Below are 17,593 nucleotides of genomic sequence, written 5' to 3' on the forward strand. Positions count from 1 at the left end.
TCGCAGCACTTTCTGTGATGTAGTGTGCTGCTTATCATAGGAAGTAATAAGAAATGACTCTTTACATTAAGGTAGTAGCCTCGTGAGAACAGGGTGTTGGGGGAATCACTTTTTTTTTTCTCTTTTTCATCAAACCGCAATTTTTGCAAGTTCCCGCAATTTCATTGCATAAAACTGCATAAATATCCTGCACATTCCATCGTATTTTTTAGGAAAACGTGCCGCATAATCAAGGATTTTTGCCTGCAACAATCACAAAAAAACTGCATTTTTCTGGAAGGACTGAATATAAAGTTTTCTGTTCCCAGGATTCAAAGACTCTGACGTCTTAAACTGGCTGAATTTGATATGAAGATATTTTTGAACCTCTGTGTTTTGAAACTCATTCCTTTTTCATAAGTTCCTGTTTGCTGCTGGTATTTAGTCTCACAAGTTGAAGCGAACGTGAAGGCTTCTCCTGAAATCACTCACACACATGTTGCTCTGTGAAAAGCAGAGCCTCCTTGCATTTAATAAATGATGGGAGTTTTCTTTTCAAGGTGTCCCAGAGTAGTTCATGCAGTTTATGTTTACGGTGTGTATACACGGATGAGTGAAATACTGTTTACTTTTCCCAAAGTAACCCGTGTAAAAAGGGCTCAGTCTGTAGATGCAATGGATTTATTATTTAGAACTGGATACTGGAGCCAAAGATGAGTCAGATCTTCCTGGTAGTAGTAGAGTTACTTTAGAACGTATGCTAACATTTGCATAAACAAAAGAATTGAACAAATATACCAGATGAAGAGATAAATATCCACATCGTGTCATAACTCGCTGTAATGTTCAGCACGCTTCCATCTCCTCTGGTGTTCAGGTCAAAGTCGTGCTGAGGGTGAGCCCATCGCTGTCAGAGAGCCAAGGCCAACCACCTGTTCTCCGGATTGACCCGTCCAAGAAAAGAGTCACCGTGATGGAGCCGATCAGCAGAAGCGTGCCGCACGCCACGATGACGCTCGACAGGAACGGCAAACACCTTCTGAAGACCATCAATTTTGATGCTGCCTATCCTCAGGAGTCGAGCCAGGTGAGGGTTCAGATTCATCCTGATTCTGCTCCACATAATTCAAATATGATTCCAAGTGTTCGTATCTGTATCTGCTTAACGTTTATCCGTCTCGCTGTGGTTGTTTTGCATCGACAGATCCTTTAATAGCGTGTCGTCGGTCTGGCACATTCAGTGTTCAGTACATATTTTTCCCTTCTCTTCACTACACACCACGGTCGGTTTGCTCTCTCTGTCTGATGACCTGAAAACTGATAGGGCCCGGATAGCCACCACAATTACACAGTCCATCAATTATATTCATCCTTCTCTGAGCTCTGTGTACAGTATCTGAGCCCAGGGGAATCTACAGAATCGCGTCCCCTTTTGTTTCATCGGATGTACTTTTTAAGATGAATCATAAGACGCTCGCTGTTCTTTGTCCTCTCTCCGTCCAGGCCGAGGTGTGTGCCGGCGTCCTGGCTGATGTCATCCGCTGTGTGCTCAGCGGCAGCGATGGATGTGTTCTGGGTTTGGGATGCGCTGATGTGGGTGAGTAATGGGTCACTGTGAGAGGGCCACGGGTTAAAATCTTAAGATGGGAGTGGGATGCTTTTATCTGTGGCCATCCATCCATCCACCCCTCCTCCTCCTCCTCCTCCTCCTCCTCCTCCTCCTGCTGCTCTGTCCCACTCCTGCTATCATTTCTCTTTTTGTCCACCTCTTATCACTCTATATACACATTCCAGCCGTCCCCCTCCTTCTTCTTCTTCTTCTTCTTCTTCTTCTTCTGCTCTTTCTCCGCCGTCCTTTTTCCTCCCAGAGTACAGTGACAGAAAAGTGTTCGTCATTCATCTCTCACCTTTATAAGTGAAAGCCTCCTCATCAATTATACAACATGTATGTTTTTTTAAAAAGCTTCCCATCCCCTGATAAACACATCAGCATGGTGCACAAAACAAAAAACGCACACACACACATGTATATATATATATATATATATAAATAAATATGTTTTGCTGAAGCATAGAGCTCAGAGGGGACTGTAACCAAAATGGACTGTAATACGTTGCTATTAGAGAGATGGACCCGTGCACTTAGCGTCGGTGAAGGTTTAATAGGTTTGTGGCACACACACACACACACACACACACACACACACACACACACACACACACACACACACAGAACAGGGGGTAAGGACAGGGTCTCCTTGGAGCTGCTTTTTCACATGACGCCACTCTCCGTAAATCTGATTGAGTTAGTTGGCCAATAGAAACTACGTGTGGCCCGCAGCCAGGGGATATCAATCTCCTCCACAGAATACTATTCTCTCTGAATAACGGCAGGCAGCTCGGCCCCTTTAATTGGAGTAAACCAATTCTCCTTTCCTCATTCGATTACAGATTGGATAAGGCAAGAAAGGGTAAAAACAGACCCATAACAGAAAAATAATGCAGGGCACAAGTGCACTTGGAGGTAGAGAGCGGCACCGGTCCATCAGGAATTGTTTTTGTGGGTGTGTCTCTGCATAAAGAAACACTTTGATGCATTAGGGTCATATTTCAGTATTATGGTATCTATTCTGTTTCGATTCATTGGCTGTGTAAAACAAAAACACAACATTACAATAATTTCAGCTGTTACCAACATGCTGCTGCCATCGAATTTAGGATTTATACATTATAATTATTTACCTTTTACGCAGCATCCCTACATTTCTCAGCCACAGTCTGAACTCTGTGTGTCTGTGTACAGTTAACCTCTGTGTGCTCTGCCTCAGGCTCCTGGTCCAGCATGGTGGGGAGCGGTGAGAGCCTCCAGAAGCTCGGGCTGATTCCCTGTGCCATCTCCTGGCTGTACAGCGCCATCGAGCGGCGGCGGGAGAAGACCTGGACGGATCTGACGGTGTCGGTGTCTGCCATCGAGCTGTGCTGTGGAGAGGAGGACACGCTGAGGGACCTGCTGGGGGAGGTCGTCCCCTCGGCAGGCAGCGTCCAGGACAGCCCAAAGGCCCACGTCAGACTTCAGGAGGACCCCGTCTACGGGATTCAGGTAGATCTAAAATGTTTTTTTTATGGGGAAAAAGGAGGCCCAGTTGTTGCTGTGCTAGTTTGATGAACATAATCAGCTTTAAAACAAAATGACATTTCTTAATATAATCGATTTGATTGGGCGTATTAGTCACAGAAACCTGTGTTGGACTGTTCCAAGTCCTAGAAAAGGGAGCCAAGGTTTTATTAAGTGTTTGCTGACGGATGACAAGTTCTTGGCTCTGCTTCTCTGGAAATGCATCAAACGAGTTGTTTTACAGTCGTTTTAACAGCTGAGAACCAAAACATGAATCTATAATCCTAAAAACACTCCTTCTTCATTGTCTAAAAAGCAAATTAATAGCCCATTTTCCAGTAGAAGCGCTTAGTGTTTTAGATTTCATGTTTGGGGGAAGTTATATTTGAGGCTTTGCATCATTATTGTTGGGTTACTAATGTTAATGTGCATCTAGACAGTCAGTTTGGATAATGGCCGACACTGGATGTGAGAAGATGATACTGGTCGTGAGTGAAACCAATTAGATTCCATAAAATTCTACATCTGATTGCATTATCTCCACCCTCGCTGTGCAGTCGCACCGCAGCACCTCCCTGTGCAGCTCTCTGGGAAAATGAAACCTAGTGCATCAAAACACACAGTGACTGATAATAAACGGATACACATTTAACATTTACAGTAGTTCAGGAGAGGTTTTTCTCCTCATGTGATATTTTATGACTCTTCTTCTTCCCTTCTTTCAGCTCCGTAACCACAACCGTGTGAAGGCGCCCACCGCTGAGCGAGCTGCGTCCCTCCTGGACGCGGCCGTCGCGGCGCGTCGGCACAACGACTTTGTGACGTACCTGTCCCACAGCTCCGTAATGTTCTTCACCCTCCACGTCCAGCCCCCTCGCACGGAGAGCAGCACCATCGGCAAAGGTTGTAATGAATTATTCAATCACGAGGGCGGCTCAACCCCCCCCGGTGAATTTCCCCCTGAGTTATTTTACACAGTTGACCCAAAATTCACTGCGATTCAATTCTTGTCTTGTGAGCTTTTTGTTTTGCGTTTACACTCTCCTCTGCTCTCTGATGTTTTGCCCTCTGTAGGCTCACGTGGACCCACTAAGTTGACCATGATCGATGTGTGCAGTGGTATCAGGGGTATGAGCAGAAACAAGCCTCCCTATTCTGAACTGGGCTCTGTTGTCGTGTCTCTACTGAGTGGTCAGAAAACGACGCCCAGCAAGTAAGAATGTAACTCCAGAATATGATCGGTGGAAAAGTGTTGTGCATTGCCGTAGAGTTAGCTGTATTAATATTTTAACAGTGAGCTGAAGCTGATTAGTCTTGTACAAGTGAACCTATTTGATACTGGCTTAAAATGTAACGACCCCTCGAGTTAACGGACGTTCGCGCCGTCTCTTTCAGGGGTAGTAAGCTGACTCTGCTCCTTCGAGAGGCCTTGGGCCACGTGAACTGCCACACCACGGTGATCGCTCAGGTAGATGATTCGCTGGCACGCCTTCAAGAGACCTTATCCACCATCCAGATGGCTTCTCGCATCCGCAGGACACAGAAGAGGACGAAGGTACAAAACATGCCCTTTAAAAAAGGGACATTTCTCCCAGAAATCTGTTTACCTGTTGTGCTGTTTATCCATCTGCACTGTTTAGTTCTGTGGATTATCTTGAGTAACTGAGTCAGGATTTCTGTTAAGAGACATCCGTTATGTTCAAGAGAGGGGAGACATCTTTATCTCCAAAACCTGCCAGCTCACACCAAAACAATCTGGATGGATAAATAACATTACATCAAAGAGGAAAAATCTGTTTTTTGATATTTGGGTGAACTGTCCCTTAAACGTCTGTCTGCCAAAACAGTTTTAAAGGCTTGTAAAGGAAGTGAGATCATCAGAGTTTCATTTACTGTATGTGCTGACCATGTGATTGTTTCCAAGGCACCTTAAAGATTTATTCATTTGTTTTGGATTGTGCCGCTCTCGATCTGAATCCACATTTCATCTTCCTCCAACAGCAGTCCACCTCTTGTTCTCCGACCGGGAGGAGTTTGACTAAAGATTATGATCGAGGACCGTCTCTGTCTCTGCGGGCGTTCCACTCCACCGATGAAGTAGACGTTGACATCCCTCATTTCCGTCTGCGCGGTGAGCTGGACGAGCGCTCCAGCAGCGACCAGTCCTGTGACACGGTCATCCAACTGGACTCGGACGGCTTGATCCAGTCCAAAACAATCTCCAGACTGACACAACCTGAATTTGTGCCCATCATTCCGTCTCTGCATCCTAACAAGGCTGACATGGACGACCCAGAGTTTACAGCTCTGCTCCAAGAGCTCCTGAGAATCCCTCAGCTGCAGGGAGAGAAGAAGAACGACGGGACTGTTCAAGGGAGTACTGAAGCGCTGAAAGCAGAGCCGAGGCAGCCGGCGAGGGACTGTCTGAAATGTGACACATTTGCTGAACTTCAAGAGCGCTTGGGATGTATCGACGGCAGCGAGACAACAATGGATGTGCTCAAGTCTTCCTCGAAAGGGCCTTCTGTTAACAATGTCAAGCCCAAATCCCAACCCCAGAAAGAAACAGGGAAGCAGACGGACTCTGCCTCATCAGAAACACCACAGATGTTGTTGAATCAGGGATTAGGTTGCAGTCAGACCTCTGTTGGAGAGAAGCAGACAGATGGTGCCTTCCCTGGAGACAGCTTTCAGAGAGAGGATTCAGGTCTGTATGACTGCGAGGAGTGCAGTGCAACCAGCTCCAGCGAGGAGCTGCTGAATCAAACTCTGAGTCGTAATAAGACCTGTCGCTCGGAGCTGCCTAAAAATGGAACTCTTAAGTCGGATGAAAAGCTCTCTTCTAAGGACTTTGATGCTGATGCTCAGGGGATGCCCGTCAAAAGTTCCCCTGCACATCAGCCTCCAAGTAAAAAGGAGAGTCCCGAAGCTGCTGACTGGTTTAAATCAGACAAAAGGACCTCACCAGTCGGCAAGAGCTCCCCCATATCTCCCTCCTCCTCCTCCTGCTCCTCCTCACACTCACTGGCTACCAGTGTTATAATCGGAGATGCATTACCTAATCTCCCCAAAGAGGACATTAAAGAAATGAAGGCCACCATCACAGTGACCGTTCAACAGCCGCTGGACCTCAAAGGTCAAGATGAACTCGTCTTCTCTATGGTGGAGGAGGTGACCATCAGCGGAGCAATGAACAAAGGGAGGACAGGCGGAAACATCATTTGTATCAGAGACGCTGCCCAATCACACGTGCAAGGCTCTGCCAGCTCTCAACCAATCAGGATAATCAGCAATGTCAGCGACGAATCTTCAGGTGGAGCTTCTTGTAACGCAAACAAAAGCTCTGTCGCTCAGTCTGAAGCACGAGAGACTGACGCTGAGAAGCCCCAGCGTCAGATCAGGAGGGAGAAGAGACTCACACCTTCCTTTATAAACCCCATGCTGATTAATACAGATATGGATTGTGAGTTGGATGCAGCAGCTGAAAAAGAAACTCCTCTCGACGCTTGTAAAGGATGCGAGTCGCGTTCTGAGCTCAGAGGGAGTAAAGTCAAAAACCCAGATGATAAGAAGGCCCCCGAGAGAAGGAGCGAGACACACGGCAAAAAGTCTGACAAAGCTTCTGACTCACTTTTTAGCAAAACGTGTTATGATGCAATGGTTCTGGAAGATTCATCTTCTGCAGAAAACAAGGTGTGTGGAAAGAGACCCAGAAATACAGACAATAGCAACCCAAGAGACAAGGAGCATGTTTATCTCACCAGCAGTCCAAAGGGCTCCGAGGGGGGAGAAGTCTCCTCCGGACGTGTTGGGAATACCCCCAAGAGATCTGGTGTTGCTCCTGGTTGCCAAGAAACCGCCCCCGCTTCTTTTAAAACAGGTAGTTTGCCCAGGGCATGGCAAAATGCCAACCACCAGGACGGCTACCACGGCGGTTACATGCCAGACGGATACAGGGACCCGAGGGGGGTGACATCATCCACCCCATGTAGCCCAGGGGTAACTCTGGAGCGTAGGCAGGGCAGGCAGCCCTCCACAGCAAACCACAGCCTCCATGTCTCCTCGCCTCGGAAATATGGAGCAGAGTACAAACAGCATGCTAGTACTGCTCCCAGAAATGGTGCTGAATCTTTCTTCGAGACCCCAAATCAAAGAATGAATAACGTGAGGCTGAAGTCACCCACTGAGAACAGCAGCAGGCTTTTCAGTGCCAAACTGGAGCAGCTGGCTACCAGGACTAATTCCCTCGGAGGAAGCTCGAGGGACGTCTCAACCCTGGATAGAGACAGCAGCAACACCTCTGTGAGCTCTAAGGGAAGCTCCAAGGGAAGCAACGAAGGGGCTTGTAAGGGAGGTCATAAATTACGTCATGAGGGTGATTGTACCTTACCGAGGGCCAGCAGGAGTCCGAGGAAGAACCCTCGATCTGACCACAGCCATCACCATCACTTCTTCCCCCCTGATGAACCTGTTACTCAGTCTGCAAGGCATTCCCATTCCAAGCTGTCCGCCGTGGGGAAACTGAAGATGGCCAGCCCCAAAGTCCGTCGACTGTCGGCCCCCAGCATCAAGAACCTCAGCCTGCCCCACAGAAGTCTGCGGCATTCCATCAACCGCAGCGCCAGTCTCTCCCCAGACAGCAAAACCGTCAGCTTTGAGCGGACATCCTCCTTCCTTTCCTCTTCCCCTCCTCGGTCTTATCACTCCATCAGCCGGACTCCGAGCCAGAGCTCCACAAGCTCATCCACCAAATCTGTCATCCAGGGGTTCGTCAACTGCCGGTTCTCAGACCTCCTCAAGGAAAGGGGGGCTCCCAGCCCGACTACAGGAGGACTGGACCACATGGCCGTTCTGCCCTCGCCATACACCCGGGTGACTGCTCCCCGCATGCCTGATCACATGAGTGGGCACGCGAGCGACACCACCAGTGTGCTGAGTGGAGATTTGCCCCCAGCGATGGGGAAGACGTCCCTGTATTTCTCCAACAGGAACAGCATGGTGAGCAGTGGATACGACAGCATGGTGCGGGACAGTGAAGCCACCGGCAGCAGCACCTCCAACAGAGACTCAGTCAGCGACCGGAGCGGCTCGCTGCTCAGTGTGGCTCGCAGCAGCCGGGCATCTCGCAGGAGAGGCAACACAGGTAAACACACCTGGAGTAACATCCCGTTTATGAACTGAACCGGATGACTTTCTCCTCTGGAAACAATGAGAAGCTACCCGAGTGTCAAATGTGTTGTTGGTGTTAGATGTCAGTCTTGCATGTGTAGTCCTCAGAAAATGTTGTTAGCATCTTAATGTTCCTTCTTTTAAAGCGACCACTTGTTTCAGGACAGCATCAGTATCAGTGTCTTCTTTTAGTTTTGACAGTCATTTGATTTTTGTTACATTGTAATGCAGCTACAGACGAAGACTTTGAGAAACTGAAGTAAAATTATCAGATTATTTGAATTACATGTCATCAAAAAAGAAGAAAAAGAAAGAATGTTTACTCATGTGGACATTTCACTTTCCAAAGATCACTTTTTAGAGCTAAAGCTGACATTTTGTTTCTTCTCAGGACATTCAGACAATTTCCAGATCATAAATATCACCAGTCGAAAATTCCACCATCGTATTTTTTTCGGTTTGTAATTTGACCACATGACATATTAATGTGACGCTGAGTGGAGATGTCACATGTCTGGAGAACGCAGTGAGACCTAGTTTCAGTCAGTGGCATTAAGTTCACATCATTAATATATGAACCCGGTGACGACGCTCGCTCTGAAGAAATGTAAGCGTGTCGGGCAGAACCAGTGGATTAACACTCAGATTATAATGGATAAACACTGAGGAGTGTTTTCTCAAAATATGCCGAACACGCTGAAAACTGCTAATGTAGCAATTAAAAACAGGAGACGAAGATTTTGCTGGATTGACTTTTAAGACCTCAAACTTAAATCGACAGTTAACTGGGTGATTAAATTCTGTCTGCGTCTTGATTTATTCCCAAATGTCCCGTTAGGTAATCAGCTCATCTACACACTAATGAAAGAGTGCCCTCGTCCTCTGAGTTAAACACATTCTCAGTGTTTTAGGATTCCAGTCACATAAAGACAAATACATTATCTGTCCCTTTGCTGGCAGATTGAGTCGATCCAGGCAGAGTCGGAGACATTAAGCCTGCTGTCTTGACTCTTATGAATAATGTGGTAACCCTGGAAAGATGCATTTGCCCCCCAGGCAAACTGTATTCTCCACTCCAGAGCACATGGCCTGGACATCGAAGGCCACTTAGGGACACGAGCCTTCATTTAACATTCAAATGTACAATTACAACGAGGAGCTTTTACTCTTTGACTCAAGGATTTGACATTTACATCGTTAGCCGCTCTGCAGATTCATGAGCAGAACGAGCAGGCAGAGAAATATTTTATCTCAGAACAGGACATCATAATCTGCAGACAACAGTTTAATATCATGTATTGTAATCTATTGCAAGCATTTATTGGTGTTAATATAAATAAACTTTTGTTATTAATTAAGTGGCAGCAAGCAGTGGCTCCTCTTTGTGTCATACCAAACACGAAAACCTCAAATCTGAGACACGATCCTACGATAGATCTTCATTTATGTGCAGGAGAAGACGTCAGAAATGGGAGAGCAGCGAGGAAACAGGTTGAGATTCAGCATCTCACTGCACTTTCTGCCCTCGCCCCGCTGTAGGTTCTCACCAGCGTCGTCTTTCCCATGATACACCTGTGTCCCTGAGACGTTCAGCTAGCGGTCTGCGGTCTCGCTGGGTGGATCGGGGAATCCCAGAGGCCTACGAGATCAAGGTCTATGAGATCGACAATGTGCAGAGGATGCAGAAAAGAGCAGGTGCTGGCAAACAGGTGCTGGGTTTGTTTTGATTTTTTTTTTTAAAAGAGGTTTTAAAGGCAATATGTAAAATATGACCTTTATCAACCTCTATTGGCGTCCGGTGGGATTAGCTACGCTGGCAGAATGTGTCTCGACGTCGTCACATTCACATCAGATTTGAAGAAGAGCCCGAAGTGCAATTTGCAGGAAACTTGTCTCGACAGCTGGTTCCATTTTGGACTCTGTGAGCAAATTCCCTGGATTCACTGAGCTCTGCATGCTATCAAATCTCTTTTGTCTTCACTTTGCACTTTTGTATTCGCAAAGACTAACATAGAAACAAGTAACATAGACAGCGTCTCATTTCCAGCCTCTGTGTAACTGAACACTTCACAAACGTCCTGGACAGCAGATCCTGTTAGCTTCAGCTGATTCATTACTACGATAAAACTTGGCAGAAATAAAACAAGATATATTCAGGTATATTTTTCAGCCGGATTCTATTCATATAATTTTCATAATCTCCTACAGCTTTCCAAATAACCATATAAATCATTTCGACACAAGTCTGAAACAAATTGAACTAGCTAACGAGTGCATCGGCCTGCTTCCCTCGACAAAAAGCCTACAGGATTATTCCATCGTATTTTGGATCATTGCAGAAAAAGGCTCTGTAAAACATAAAAAGTTAATGATATTTAAACTTTTGTTCAGTCAGATAATCTTCAGTAATCATCACCAACGTTACGCTATAAACAAACTGCACCACGGTCGCGTGTCTTGCCAACACTGATGCCGTTTTTCGACTACCACGTTGGTTTGACTTCGAGATGATGAAACAGGAAATGCAAAAAATGCAAACTCACTTCCTGGTTTTAGGACTCATTCCTGCACTTCTTCATTGTGGCTTGAGGGGGAACAATGTTTACATCAGCACATCAGATAACTTTAAATTGTTCTGCTTCTCATCTTATATTCAGGTTTTAACGAGAGGTTGAAAACATTAATTAAGCTAACGCAAAGAAGTCAGACTGAAGCACTGAGTTTTGATTATTTATATCTTTAGTTGCATGTTCCCAAACAAAAAAGCTAAACTGATTTCAATTCAGTGAACACAACCTCGCCTAGTAACAGTGCTCCGGTAAATAAAAACCTAATTTAGCTTAAAATGTAGTTTAAAATGTCCATGATGACCAACATGTATATTTGATGGTGTTACAGACGCTGTAATGTGTCGCTTTGCTTTAAAAAAAAAATCCCCCTTCTGTCGTGGCCTAAAGCTAAAAGATCAAGTGTTTGTCTGGTTCGATCAGTCATGAAAAATCAGGGTGTGGAGGTGAATCGAGCGCTCGCTGCCCTTCAGAAAGTCACGACTTCTGCAGTGGCCACAAGGTTTCCTGTCAGAGATTACAGCTCGAAGCAGCATTAAGAAAAAATAGCATGCTCAGTGAATTGACGCTGGGTTAGTAGAGGTTAAATAAAAGATTCCAGTCATGCATTTAGAGATGAAATGTGCTTGAGAAACACAATGTGATGCATATGGACACTTAATGTCCCCCTGACAGGCGGCCGGGCCTCCTGAGACCGTTCCCCCGCCTCCACCGGTCTCAGGCGCGGCAACCTCGATACAATTTTAATGACCACATGGGGGGAAATTGGGTCAATGCTGCCACAGAGGACAAAGAAGAACACCAGAAGTAAAACAAATAGAAAATGAAGATTACGGGAGATATTTCCAAATGAATATCAGAAGAAATTGAACTGCTTTCTATTCATAGTTCCCCTTTAAATGGTTGTTTAAACTGTCAGTTACTAATAAAGTTAGTGTGATCAGACAGTAATGATGTTTGGTAGCCTGGAGAACTGTAATGTCTCTCTCCCCAGAGGCGTCCTCTCTGCCCCGACACGGTGTTTATGATATGGGTCGTCTGTGTGTGTGTGTGTGTGTGAGAGTGTGTGTGTGTGTGTGTGTGTGTGAGAGTGTGTGTGTGTGTGTGTGTGTGTGTGTGTGTGTGTGTGTGTGTCTGTAGTTGAAGCTGGTGGTTGGTGGTGAAATATTCTGTAAGTTATATTTGTAGAAAATCTCATAACGTCTCACCAGAAATCAATAATTCAAATGCTCTGACAAAAGAAGCGAACAGAATCTGTGGCTGATGCAAGTCTCTAAAAAAAGCCCGTCCAATCACCTCGTCCGGCCCGTTTGAGGAGATCTGGACCGGCTGCCTGTCTCTCCACATTTGTGGACTGATTAAGTGGATGTTTTGCAAAAGCTATAAGCGAGCTGGTGGCACAGAGACACTAACATACAGGTGACAGCAGTGAGTTCTAACATTAGCCGTGTGTTCTGTTTATGTTCACTGTTGTGATATGAGGCAGTTGGATAAGTAAGTGAATACAACAGAGCACTGCGGTTCAGAACCGAGGCGACAGCAACCGACTCGCTCAGCAGCTAACGTTAGCACAAGTCCATAAAAACATAAAGAACCAGTCGGTGCATGTTCGGGTTCCTCGGGTGGTTCTGCAGGGCGGCTCCGTATGTTTTTCAGTGGGATACTTTGAAAATGTACGTTGCACTTGCAGGTTTCTACAGTTTTACCTTCCCCAGCTTCAGTGGGTAATTAAAACAGTGTCCTGGAAAACCTGGAAAACAGTGACACAGTTTTCCAGTCATGGACAATGAGAGAAAAGCAGAATGTTCGTGGAAAATCTCGTGTTGTCCTGAAACATTGTTTAAACTAACCAAAGCTGCACAATATAGTACAGGATTAGTAGCACACATTATTATTTAAAGGAAACCAGCGAGTATTTTTTATTTTGTATATTATAAAGGAAAACTTCCAGCAGCACTTTGTTAAAGGTGTTCATGCCGTTCAGTTATTTAAGTTCAGGCAGTTGTGGATAAAACACTGTGATTCACAAGAGGGAATTAATTAACTATAAGGCCCTTATGAGTCCTTATAAGATGCTTATTAACATTAATAACAGCATCATCAATATTGTTAGACTCTGAGACATTTACAAGCACTCAACTAAACCTCTTTGTTCTCACTTAAGATCTGGTGGCTTCAGAAAGCATCATTAACTGCTAATAAATCATAATCAAGTAATTATTGATCCTAAAAGTGGAAAAAACTTGAAAAGAAAGTAAGTTAAATCTAATGTGCTTATAATGTTTTTTGTAATTCATTATAAGTAACTCGTACAGCTTTTATTATTGTTCTTAAGCAGTCAGTAAACTGTTCTTAATAATAAGAATATCTTATAAATGATGTTGGCATGTTTGTGTTCATATTAATGAAAACATGTAATCTTATTAATGTTAATAAGCATCTCATATTATTTGGACCTATTAACTAACAACCTTAACATAAGACATTAACGTTTGAAAGATGGTTATTAATATTTTTAATGAGCATAATAGTAGTTAATATAAACTGCTTTGTGTTGTATAAATATAAATAAATGTTGTGAAATGTGTGTGTGTGTGTGTTTTGTGTGTTTTGTGTGTTCAGGCATGTTTCAGCGCCAAGCTGAAGTTTTTGGAGCACCGGCAGCAGAGGATCTCAGAGGTCCGAGCAAAATACACCAACCTGAGGAGAGAACTGGAGCAGGTCAAACAGAACCTCATGCTGGAGCCCGCCAAGTGGAACCAAGAGTGTCAGTCAGACCGTGATTCATCATCATCATCATCATCATCATCATCATCACTGTGTTCAGTACAGATGTCTCAGATACACTACTGCAGCTAAATATATCGTAAAGAGCCTGATGATTCGTTAGTATTAATTAAAGAGGTCATATTCTGCTTTTTGGAGTTTTTGCCTTTTCTTTATTGTGTTATGAAGTATTTTTGTGCATGAAGCCTTTACTTCTTTAACTTATGCGCGTCACTGTATAACAGGTGTTATATAAATATTAGGGCTGTCAAACGATAATTTTTTTAATCGCGATTAACCGCATTTTGTCCATAGTTAACTCACGATTAATTGAAAATTATTATTTTTCTTTCTGTTCTAAATGGGCTCTCTGCATCTGCTGTGTGTTTGGCTGCAAATGATATCTGAGACTTGACGTACTTCAGTGGTAACTCATTTCATGTCGACAGTACGTGCAGATAAGTTTTGTCTTATGGACCGAACCATCTGGCAGTGTTATGAAAGTGAATTTGCCGTTCATAAGTCCTTTCTCCATTTACTGTCACTTTCGCTTTTCAGTCCACCGTGTTTTTCCCGAACGCCAACCCTGCTTCTTCTTCTTCTGATCCCCTTTCTTATTCTTCTGCCGCCCTCTGGATCAAGACTACAGGTGCCATTGACAGCCGTAATTCAAACAATGCGCGTTTCTTTCTTTTTTAAATACCGAGCGTTAATTGCGTGTTAAAAAAATTAACGGCGTTAAGAGGATGTTGCGTTAACAAGTTATTAACGCGTTAACTTTGACAGCCCTAATAAATAAATATATTTATATATTTATTATAACATATATACAGTCCAATCAGTCAGCAGACAAACAGTAGCTGCAGCTGTAGTCACGTTATTTTAGATCACACTACCTTGCTCGACATGACCCGCCCTCCTCTGCCTCTGATTGGCTACATCTTGCCTGTTAAGTACTGCACATGTGCAACTCTCACCAGAGATCGAACAGAGGCAAGATGTCTCACTCTGTCTCTAAAACCGAGTGTTCAAGATACAGTGTGTAAAGAGAGATATGAGACAAAATAATGTCTTTTTTGACAATTAAAGTATGTAAACTGTTTCCAGTAGGACACCCAAATAAAAGTATGAACCTGAAAATATGACCTCTTTAAATAAGCAACATTTAGGACAAATTAAAGCAGCAGGAGACGCGGTGCAGAAAATTTTATTTTTTTTTGTCGATTAATTCATCAGTTATTAGCCTGGTTGTTTCAGCTCTATCAACACTGAATGAGCAGATAAAGAGCTGCACGATAGCACATTATATCTGTTACGTTACGTATGTTTTTTAACCTACTGTTCGCTCGCTGTCCTTCCCCAGTCGACCTGTGGCAGACCTTCGAGGTGGACTCCCTGGAGCATCTGGAGGCCCTTGAGGTGGTGACGGCTCGACTGGAGGACAGGCTCAGTCTCTGCAAGGCCAACGTCATGATGGTCACCTGCTTCGACGCCACCGCCAGGAGGCGACATAAGAAGCGCCGACGAAAAGCACCAGAGCTGAGAGCCCTGAAGGGAATCTGAGCTGAATAATAGTGAGAATTTTTCAAAAAAAACACGGTTAAATGAGGGTAACTCTTATGTTTCATCTGATACACCTGACCCACCTGTCACTGACATTTCTCTGGATGATGATTTCAAAATATACCACGCACACTTTAAGGTCTCAACTACCGCATCGCCTCCTTTTAGTTAACAAGGTGCTAACAGTCTTTAACATCTTATCTGCCTTCATCGGGAGTTTCCTGAAGCTGGCAGGAGCTTCTTCAGACGCCTGCAGAGAGGCTGCAACATGCAAAACTGTTTATCTGTCATCTATTTATCTCTGTTCGCTCTATAAACAACCTCAGAGACTAGTACGACTCAGTGAATCATCTCCTGCTAACTAACTAAACCTTGTAGTGTCGCCTCCGGACAGATATTCTAACCTTTCACTCCTCCAGTCTAAACAAAGACAGTACATGTGATGTTGGTTATAACTTCTCTAACGTGTGCAGGTTTCCTCACTGATCACCTTTTGTCTTTATGGTCGGATTATTCCTTTAAAACAACTCCTGGTAGATGTGACGTATACCTCAGTGTCTCTTGCTCACAGACAACCATTAACATTATTACAGATGTCAGCACACACTTCACTGTGATCAGCTTTGTTTTCGTATATGTTGAAATCTCTGTTTTGATTTGGTGATTAAATTAAGTGTCAGCGTTCGACGCAGTAACTGGTTAGTCTGCGTTACAGCTGTTACTCTTCAATGACTGTTAAAAAGGGAATATGCCATTTTGTATGTAGATTTTGGTGCTAATTATTATTAATAGATGAAAACACATGTGAGTATTTTAGATCTTTTTAACCTGATATAAAGATTAGAGGCCGGCCTGTACTGTATATCTCGGGGCAATGCCGATAAACAATATCAGGGAGTAAAAACTTCCATTATCGATAAATCAGCTCACATGTAGTGGAGGCGGGACACTTTATAGTTTAACCATAAACTTTATATAAAGTCACAGGATTAATTGTCATCATACGACACAAGACTGGATCAGAACTCCAGTCGTAGCTCCTCATGCAGGAATCACAAGAAACAAAAACACGGACTTATGAATAAATAATCACTTTACAAGAGTTTTCATGGTGGAGCGTTGAGGATGAGTTTCAGGAGTCTCACAGCCTGATGGATGAAGCTGCTCTGTCGTCTTGATGGAGGATACTGATGTATCTTCTGTCAGACGACAGCAAGGCGAACACGCTGAGGCATCACTGCACTGAGAGCGTAAACTTCAAGCGTAGTGAACACCGAGCATCATCGTCTGCATGATGTTGGGTAACGTTTTCACACCGGTGCACATCAGACGACACAGACGCTAAAACAATATATCAAATATATCTGTAATTGGTTGATGACACAGGCTGGCTGTAGTAAAAATGCTTCCTACAATTAGAAGGATGCTGGGTAATTATTCTCAGTGAGCTTTGGACTGAAGGTCCTCGATGTCACTGCCAACAGAAACTCCACTGTGAGTATTTCTACTGTCTTCAGAGGACGATTGGCCGCTGATCAATAGCCTGGCTGCTGAGACACATTAGGAAATGATTGGTCGCAGAATAAAATAATCTGGATTGTGCTCTCGGTGTAATGGAGCGGTAATTCAGTTAAAGGAATAACGTCATCATGTCTGAGGAGCTCCGCGGCTCTGAAGTCGCTGAGCCAATGAGAGAGGACGGACCGACGGACGGTAATCGATGGACAATGCCAGGATTTCTACCTGGATCGATGCATTTTAACATATGGAAGACACACACACACACACACACACACACACACACACACACACACTGGATGTCTGTTTTGTGAATCCCATTAATCAGCATGTTGTGCGTCACTGTTAATAAACCACCTCGGCTCTCAGTGATCTCCTGTGTTTGTAAAACATTTGCAAAACTGTGAATCTTTGATTTACAAAAAAAATAAAGTGATTATGCAGCTGCTGCTCATATGTTGTGGTCAGAGTGTGCAGTGTTATTTTGTATGTATGCATGTTTATGCAAGTGTGTGTGTGTGTGTGTGTGTGTGTGTGTGTGTGTGTGGGTGTGTGTGTGTGTGTGTGTGTGTGTCCTGTGATGTATTACAGCAATAAGAACAGGATGAGTTCTCATGCAGTCGGCAGCGGGTGAAAAGGTAATGAGAGCGAGCGGAGTCGAGCCCTAAAGCAACCCAATTATAGAGTCAGTTGCAGGAAAGAGAGATAAACTGGCAACACACACACACACACACGTGCACACACACACACGTGCACACACACACACGTGCGCACTCACACACACACGTTTACCTTCTCTTTCTGCTCCACTTCCTCATTGTTCAGCCTCGTTTTCAAGTTCCACAAACTTGAAGGCAGATGTGAAAACCACAGTCTTCCATTCATGAGGGAATGAGGAGGAACACACACACACACA

The 17,593-nt window shown here is 44.3% G+C and overlaps 1 protein-coding gene across 4 annotated transcripts in view; it reads left to right on the forward strand.

Moving 5' to 3' along the window:
* Positions 1-17,133, forward strand: part of kif26bb (kinesin family member 26Bb) — a 29,200-nt gene extending 12,067 nt beyond the window's left edge. For 2 of the 4 annotated variants that reach the window (XM_030406038.1, XM_030406041.1), the window contains 10 exons: positions 857-1,066; positions 1,483-1,576; positions 2,808-3,079; positions 3,820-3,997; positions 4,169-4,307; positions 4,490-4,649; positions 5,096-8,237; positions 9,803-9,972; positions 13,453-13,597; positions 14,960-17,133. In XM_030406038.1, coding sequence (XP_030261898.1) covers positions 857-1,066; positions 1,483-1,576; positions 2,808-3,079; positions 3,820-3,997; positions 4,169-4,307; positions 4,490-4,649; positions 5,096-8,237; positions 9,803-9,972; positions 13,453-13,597; positions 14,960-15,159 — 4,710 coding nt within the window. In that variant the 3' untranslated portion in view covers positions 15,160-17,133. The remainder of the gene's footprint in view (positions 1-856; positions 1,067-1,482; positions 1,577-2,807; positions 3,080-3,819; positions 3,998-4,168; positions 4,308-4,489; positions 4,650-5,095; positions 8,238-9,802; positions 9,973-13,452; positions 13,598-14,959) is intronic. The other 2 variants (XM_030406039.1, XM_030406040.1) reach the window with 2 other exon arrangements.
* Positions 17,134-17,593: the final 460 nt, after the last annotated feature.

Source organism: Sparus aurata, chromosome 22 (genome assembly GCF_900880675.1).
Source record: "Sparus aurata chromosome 22, fSpaAur1.1, whole genome shotgun sequence".
Classification (NCBI taxonomy): Eukaryota; Metazoa; Chordata; class Actinopteri; order Spariformes; family Sparidae; genus Sparus; species Sparus aurata.